We start from the raw sequence: 8871 nt of genomic DNA on the forward strand, positions 1-8871 counted from the left end.
CTGTAAATTGTAATATGTAGTTTTGTTAGGCCAGCTAAGATCTTAATTCAGGCTAGATGTTTCCCCCCGTTCCCAGTCTTTATGCTAAGCTAAGTAGCTGCTGGCTGTAGCTTCATATTTACTGTTTACATACGAGAATGGTCATTGTTCTCATCCAACTCTCAAAAATCAAATAAGCAAATTTCCCAAAATGTCAAACTATTCCTGAAAAAACTGTCATCACTCAGTTCTTTAGTGGTTAACACTGTGTATACCAGCACATAACTTCAAAAGGCCACATATGCTCTGCTCTGTTTTGGGCTGTTGATTGTCACTACAAGTCGCTTCTTCTATTCTTCCTTCTTTTGTCCTCTTTTCTTTTCTCTTGATCCTGTTGCTGGGCTAAAAGCCACCCATTGGGACTCAACTCTAAAAATATGGTGTCCCTGACACACTTTCCGTGCGATCCATCTTCCCGGATATACCACGTCAAACATTTCTGCGTGTGTGACTGGACTAACAAGTAAAAGTACATACACAGTTGATGGATGTATGATGGCCGTTAACAGAGAACACAGCTCGACGTCAATTATGTTGTACTTTGTCCCAAATGATCTGTGTCAAACCTGAAGTCGCCTTCTTTCTAGCTGCAAGGGAAAAGATTAAGAATCTGAGATCAGTCATGCTGGAGGGATGCTCTGACTACAGCACATGAATCAGCGCTCTAAACATGTTTGTTATGATACTGCATTAAGTTAAGCATACACTAAAAATAACTCAGCCTGTGAGCTCATCTTGACTGATACCTTGTGTCTTGTTTTCTTTGTCTTTCTCCCCATGAACCCATTACCCATAACCCACTCCTCTCCTGCTTTGTGGCACCCATCCCACACCTCCCAACCCTTCAGGCCTAAGCAACATCATTGGGATCATCGTGTACATATCAGCCAACGCGGGGGACCCTTCTAAAAGCGACTCAAAGAAGAACAGCTACTCTTACGGCTGGTCCTTCTACTTCGGAGCCCTCTCCTTCATCATGGCTGAGATGGTTGGCGTCTTGGCCGTGCACATGTTCATCGACCGCCATCGACAGCTCCGAATAGGGGCGCGCGCAGCCGACTACCTCCAAGGCTCGGCCATAACGCGAATCCCCAGCTATCGCTACCGCTACAGGCGTCGCTCACGCTCCTCCTCCCGCTCCACAGACCCATCACACTCCCGTGACACCTCACCGGTGGGCCTCAAGGGCTTCAGCGCGCTGCCCTCCACAGAGATCTCCATGTACACGCTGCCCCGGGACACCCTCAAGTCCTCCGGCACGCCCACCGCCACCTACAACTCTGAGAGGGACCACAACTTCCTGCAAGTCCACAACTGCATCCAGAAGGACCTGAAAGACTCGAGCCACACCAACACAGCAAACCGCCGCACCACGCCTGTATGAGGGAGGCAACACAGGCGGAGACCAGGAGACACGGGAACCCCTGTGGGTGCAGTACGCCACAGGAGAAGATGGATTTCCATGTTTATAGACATTTGTTCTTTTTGTTCAGCTGCATGACTTTTCCATTACCATTGTTGAGAGAGTTTCAACAAGTCTGCTGTGTTTCTGGATTGAATGGCAGAACAGTGAGAATGGGTCAGGTTGTCCCGACAGAGTGAGATCTGTCATTTTTTGAGCAGAGCTTGTTTATGAGGTTCGGGCCACTGGAAGGGAGGGCAGGAGGGGGTGGGCATTTATGAGATAAAGAATTGATTTCATGATTTCATAGCCCTTTGGTTTGACAGTTTTGCGCCACATGTTTGGTTGGAGCAACAGGTCGAGCTCCCCCTCAGCCAGCCCACCGCTCAGATACACACTCTTTTATTTATTGACTCATTTGTTCATTTTTTGCATTAAAACTGTGAATTGTTACAGTTTGGGATTCAGTAAGAATTAGCCCAATCTGTAATCTCTAACAAAGGTACTATATATATGTATTACTTTTATAAATAAATTATTACGTTAATAATCAAGAGTTACAGACTTCACCGAAGCAAAAAAGAAAAAAAACAACTTAACTAAACCAAGTGCTGTTGGTAAAATGAGAAAAGACTCTTTTAGTATCTGTTTATTTGAAGGTCGAGAACAAGAAAAGGTCCTTTAGGTAGCAGCAGTGCACATCGACTGATGCCACCAGAGGCAAACGCAGACGGTCAACAGTAGAATACTATCTATTCTTTTATAATAGAACCTTCTCGTCTTTTTCTCAGTCCCTGTTCGCTTTCTTTTTGGGGGGGTCGTAACGGGAGAGTCGAACCCCTTAACAGAAAGAGCCAACAAAAGGGGTCAAATTTCACAAAGCAAAGACTCCAAACACGACTTCTGCAAAATAAAAAGGAAGGAGCAGAGGGGAAGGAAAAGAAGAGGACGCCAAACACAAAAATAAAAACAAAAAGTTAAATATGAAATAGTACAAGAGAAGCTAAGTGACTCACAATTTCAGAAATTAAATGCATGCTATAAAATTACAGCAAATCTGCTCTTGAGAAACTTAAGTTTTAAAGGTTAATAATTATAAGGGGAAAAAAAGCAAAGACGCTAAAGTATTAATGTTTTCATGTGTATTTTTCTTATGTTTTCTTTTTTATTTATTTATTTAAGTTCATTTTATCTTATTGCTTTTGTGAGACAAACCAAACAATCTACATTGAACAAAACTGCTTTTTTAAATGGTTTGGTTGATTTCTTTATAAATATATGTATGTATGTATTTTATTTTTAAAACTCACACAGCCTTAGTCATGTCTTTGTTTCTTTTTTGATTTTTAATGTGTTGTTCAAATTTAAAATGAAATCTTTAAAGGTGCCAAAACCGAATGATCCTATACTTGGATGCATCAAGTCCTGATGAATAAAATACAAACCCTAGGGGGAACAAATCACCATGTTTCACTGCGTGTCTCTAACACACTTTATATCTTGTAACACCAGTTTTCAGCATTAACACTCTTCTGTCTGGCACATCATCATTTCTGCAATGCTGTTTCTTGTGTCCAAGAAAACAAATTGGGTTTGAAAGTGTACTGTTTGTCTTGCAAGCTGTAGAACAGAGCAGTCACTCCCAACCTGTTTGGCTTCTGGCCCCTTACAATGAGGCAATGTCCACTCATGACTCTTCATCACAGTTTAGACCTCAGTGTGGACATGACTTGTGAGCTCATCAACCAAAACCGTTATTTTTTTAGTCTCAGCTTGTTTCATCTGAAGGATTTGAAGAGGCGTGAAAGAGATGAGAGAACCTACTGAACACAGTTTTGGCAAAATAATCTGAACTCGGTGTCCATTCGCTGTTTCCAGATCTTTCATCTGTTTTGCCTTTCAAGTGTTTCACCTGTTATCACATTTCACCAAGTTTCACACTTGAAGACCATGGCTAGTAAACTGGGAATAATCTGTTTTTCATTCTTATCCCTTTAGTTATCTTGCCACCACTCAGATTTATCTGAGATGTATGGGTCCTTAATGGTTTAAAGGACATACATGGTGGTATGTGAGTATGGATGTGTGTGTACTTGTATTGATGATGTTGTGGGTTCATAAAGTCAGGGGTAAGGAAAGCTTTTAGTCAGTAAGGGTCCTCACAAGAATAGGAATACAAATGTGAGTCTGTGCTCTCGTACTTCTATCACAGCGAGAACCGATTTGACAAAGACATGAAGAAATGCTGTTAGAAACAGTTTCAGGCATTGAAATGGCCAATCTTTCAGACACTGAACATGAACACAAAATATTGGCATCAGCCTTCATGGATCAGCTTTTATACGGCCATAAAAATAAAAGCTGAGTTGTCAGACATAAAACCCTGTGTGCTCTTCTAAAACCGCAGCCCCTGCATGCTGTTGTAAAACGGTGATGACACACTGTAACTGACCGCTGGGAGTCACAATCCAAAAATACCAGTACTGGCCTACTGGTAAGTGGATTAATAGTCAGAAAACATCTTTACCTCAACTTCCTCCCAATTATACAAGTATAAGACTTTGTTTAATGTATGTACACATAATTCATGAGCTTGGTTTTTAATATGAAGCATCTCAAACTGACAATTTATCAAAATCATGGTAGTTTTGTCTCGTGCTGCACAGATACAGTTTCTTTTTGAGGTAAAGCCTCAGAGAGGCCAGCATGTTAGACGCAGGCAGCTGTAGCATCTTCCTGGGACGTTCCTGAGAAAGAAACACAAGTTTGCAATCACACCACCAGGTTTACTCTGCCGGCAGTTTCCCTGTAAAGAGAACATCCAACACCTTTTTACACCACCTCCCTAAAAGCATTGCTTTCAAGGCCAAACCTGCTGTTGTGAGTGTGTATATGTGTTAGGAATTTACTCAAATATGCTGCTGAAGCAGATCTACAAAGCAAACCTATTTATGAGACAAAAGGCCTTCATTCTTGAGGACCATCGTGTGTTTTATGCATGTGTGGTTGAAGGAGAGCTGAGTGCACAGAGAGGTCCTTTCTAGAAAAAAGGCTGAATAAATAAAATAAAGGGATTTGTGGCATAAATAGAGTTCTTCTTAATAGTATGTGCTCCCTCAAGTTCCGGACAAGTTTAGAGGCCAGCAGATTCATCAAATAAGGGACAGGAGAGAGAAGTTTCTATTAGAAAAAGTGCTGAGATCCTGATTTGCCATTATCACTGACACAAGCCGCTCTCCATAAATTTGAGGGAGAAATATGTCAACGTAGCAGTCTAAATGAATAGGGCTTTTTTATGTATAGCCATCTTTATTCAGAATTCATAAGCAGAAGTCATTTTACAAGCCCAGATTACATTAAAGAGAAAGTGTGTGTGTGTTGGGGAGGAGGCTTAGAGATACTGGCTTTTTCATAAAAAGCAGCACCTGGCTTTGGTGTCTGAATGTCACATTTTTAATATGTTTCAGGAATGAATGAATCCGTTTTTTTCTGTCTCTCCTCACCTCATCTTTGGCCCTCCTTCGGCACTTTCTTCTAACTTTCATAACTTCATAACTTTTTCAATGCAATGTCTTGTCAAAAAAAATGTGCTGTGGGTTTGGTAAATGTGTGTGAAACAATGCATCAAGTGTGCTGGCACAAATTGGGAGTGCGAGGACAAGTTCAGTCTTCATTTTGAATTTGATAGGGGCTGAGTTGTCAGCCCTTTAAATCAAATCTTAATATTGAAGATAGGTGTCGTCAGGCCCCACACAGGCTCCCACGTCACACTATTACTTACATTAACACTAGTTTAAACTGATTTCCGCTGTGACAAGGTAGGTCTGCAGTTTAAAATGAAGTGTGACAGATTTCTCACTTGAAAATCTTTTAAACATTCGGTCTTTGAAAAAAGCGTCATTTCTAGACTCTGACCGTGGATCTTTTCAGCTGGAATAACGGCTGCTGTTAGCAGATTTCCTGTCAGCTGTAGCCCAGCCAGCATAAACCAACATTTTACTCTGTCAGTTGGTCCCAGGCTGACTTTAAGTTTTAAGTTGATTCATTTTAAAATGGAAATGGTCTACATACACCATATTATATCAAGAGTCTGAGAGTGAAGCTACATGTATTACTATTCAATAGCTAATAGAGGAAACACATTGTAGGTAAATAGGCCAAATGTTATAGGAAGGAATTATAAATAAAAATGTAATAAAAATATTATCCATTCATCACAACCGTTGGATGCTTTGAACGATTTTGGGCAAGGAACACAGTGGCTGCTGCTTTCATGTTAGTATTTTCAAACTGTATGCTTTACTTCAGCAAACATATTGCTTTCTAACACAGGTTTTGCTGGAGTTTCTGTACTGTAAATCTCCACAAACCAAATACAGGGCAGGACTTGTTAATATTACACTAAACCATGATATTCAGTATTAGCATATTGACTCCCGCGCAGTGGATGCTCCAGTTCTGAACAGGCGTTTCTCTAATGTAACCTGTTACCCTCAATAATAATGTAAGCACTGACATGCTTGAAATGGCCCTTGGCTTTGGAAATAAGGTGGTATTTCTAAGCTAGTTTTCCAGGCATGGTTACATTTGCACCTTATGTTAGAGCAGATAAACACTGTTTCATCCATTTCTTATTCTTTGATTCTGAGCTTTTGGAAAAGTGACATTAAACTCCCTCCAAAGTCCACAGTCTGGATATACAGATCGTCACTCTTATTACAACCCTATACAAACCATTTCAAGATATTCAGCCCAAAACCTGAAAGGCCTGCCACTGCTAAACTTGGATAACAATCACTAGAATAAAAGGTGCACTTAACTCTTTGTTCTGTTCTTTGTTATGTTCCATCCAGCTCCTTGTAGGTTTCACCTTTCACTGTGCAGGTGTAGGGTGAGGAAACCTACCCTCCTCCTCCTCCTCCAGCTCCTCCTCCTCCAGCTCCTCGCAGACAGGGAATCCAGAGGAAGAGAGACATGCCCTTGAAGAGTCAAAGCCTTTTTTTTGGCAGGCAAACAACATTGGACACTGCACAGTTGATGTCAGGGAGGGTCAGGGCAAGAGCTCCAGGACTAATACTAATGATATTAGCGCTGGAGCTCTCTAAACCAACGATAGCTCCACCCAAAGCTGCACCATGCAGCCGGAGCAGAGCCCCATAATGCTCAGAGGCCAGATTTCCATGCTCTGCTTACTGAAGGGCACAAAGTATCATTTATTGGAAATAGGACAAGAAGAAAGCGAGACGACAGGGGAAATCTCTCTCCTTGCCTTCTATTGTGTGTTTTTGCACGTGTGGATGTTTAATGTGAGTCACCCCATATATGTGTCTCTCTCTCATTGTCCTCTTCACTTCTGGGCCTTGAAAATCCTTGGTATGGACAACATAAAATAGGGTCTTGCAAGGAAAGAGATGGTGGAAGATAATAAGAACTGTCCCATAAAGGATAACTCCATAGGTCTGGCTACCTTTTATGATAATAACTGCAAAAGTAAGTCTGATGAGGCAAGAAACACAAGTTATCAAAAGTCTGAACAGGTTTTAAATCTGCAATATTTTTGAGAACTTTTTTAAGTTGATGATGAACTTGTTATCAATCACCCGGCTGTTTATACAGGCAATAACGTTATCATTCATTTGGAGCTGTGTTTGTGTCCAACTGATGAATGTTGATATAATCTTACCTCTCTGTTCGCTCTGTTTTTGGTCTCTACCAACTCCTTTTTGCTGCTAAATGTTCACCGCTTACTCTCTGACTGGGTCTGTCTGATGTGCGGTGCTGAGCAGGTAGCAAACAGTGGGTCTTTAGAGCTTTTTCTCTGGTGCTTGATAAAAACAAAGCTATGAGAGCTGTGAGATTTAACCAAAACAGTAATGGGGCCATAAAACCAAAACATTGAGTTAAAAGATGCAAAAAAGTTCAGTAGATGATAGAAGCTGCAGAGCTGTGTGATAATTCTCACTATGAGAGACTCCCTTCACATTGCCACATCATTTTCACATTTGCATTTTTATTAAACAGTTATTTGATCTATTGTTTCTATAAGAATCTTAATTACAGCTGTTTTTTCTGAAAGTCAAATTACAACTTGAACAAAGAATGACGTAAACATCCCTCACATTTTACAGGCCGGCTTTCTGGTTTAACTTACATAGCTTTCCTGTGGGGGAATAGGGGAGTATTGGTACTAACTTTCAGTTTGACCTCCAAATAACGGGATTTAGATCATCTGGATGAACTGTTCTGATCTTCTGACTGCTTGTTTTTGCTGCCCCATTAAAACCTATTACAATGATTGTTAAGACAAAAATAAGAGCTAAGTTGGATTATCCTATAAAATTCTCCATTCTTACTGTTACAGTTTAAGACTTTGTACAATACAAAAATCAATGATTTCACCTGATTTTTTTCACTTTACCAGATCCCAGACTCCTTGAAGCAAAACTATGTAACTATGCAAAAGCAGCTTCTGCTGCACAGATGGTATTTACAGGACACTGGCACATTCTGTTGATATCTGAATGATGAAGAGTACTGCACTATTCCAATGACAGCAAAAATATTCAAAAGGGAACAGACTTTGACACAAGACCAGGGACACAAATACACAGACACAGAATATCTGCACCTACTGAAGTTAGACTAACAGACCCAGAGTTGGTGGTGTTTGACGTGATGCTGTAAAGCATTTCACACGTCTTGAACTCTTATAATACATCCATGGATCGTAGCCACTTATGCCAAGTTACATCGTGCAAGAACAGGTGTTTGGGGCACAAAGTGGGAATGACAGGGGTGCCATTCTCCCTATTAGAAATCAGTGTACCATCAAAGTGGTTTTGAAGCTGTTGTAAGGTGAAATAGTTGCATGATGTAGATTTAAATCTCTGCATACTGGACACTGAACGTCACTGAGAAGTTCCTAAATCTGATTTTCAAGTAAGTGGGGGCAGCCCTGAGACCTGCAGTTTGGTGTCCAAGAAGATGGGAGGAAATCAACAGGTCTCTCCTCTCATTTTACCCCCCCCACCCTCTCTCAATCCTGCTGTGGTGATCAAAGTGTCTCTGCAGAGCCGTGTGGTCACAGAATTGGTCGAATGGTGGGGTTGCTGGGGGGGAGGTTTGGAGGGGGCTGATGATGGGGTGAAGAGGTGAGACCTGAGGAGGGCACTTACTCCTCCTGGCTGAGAAGAGCGCACACACTGACTGACCTCTGCCCGAGCCTGGCTTTACCTCTGTGACAGGCTGCGAGGTTACACAACCTCAAATCAAACCGATGAATAACCTTTTTCTGACTTTACTGGAAAATGTGCGTGGACAGAGAAGCAAGCACCCATGGGAGCTTCACCTGAAGCCTCCGAAGCTACCGCCGACTTTCAGTCACTGAGAGGAGCTTGCAGTGTTCCACAATCACTCTGTAAATTACTGCT

General features: G+C 41.4%; 1 protein-coding gene across 1 annotated transcript in view; it reads left to right on the forward strand.

The window, feature by feature from the left end:
* The window catches only part of cacng2a (calcium channel, voltage-dependent, gamma subunit 2a), a 61662-nt gene extending 60239 nt beyond the window's left edge, over nucleotides 1–1423 (forward strand). Inside the window, exon 4 of the mRNA XM_070848551.1 lies at nucleotides 888–1423. Within this exon, the coding sequence (XP_070704652.1) occupies nucleotides 888–1423 (536 nt within the window). The remainder of the gene's footprint in view (nucleotides 1–887) is intronic.
* The last annotated feature ends 7448 nt before the right edge of the window (nucleotides 1424–8871 follow it).

The sequence above is a fragment of the Pempheris klunzingeri genome, chromosome 17 (genome assembly GCF_042242105.1).
Source record: "Pempheris klunzingeri isolate RE-2024b chromosome 17, fPemKlu1.hap1, whole genome shotgun sequence".
Classification (NCBI taxonomy): domain Eukaryota; kingdom Metazoa; phylum Chordata; class Actinopteri; order Acropomatiformes; family Pempheridae; genus Pempheris; species Pempheris klunzingeri.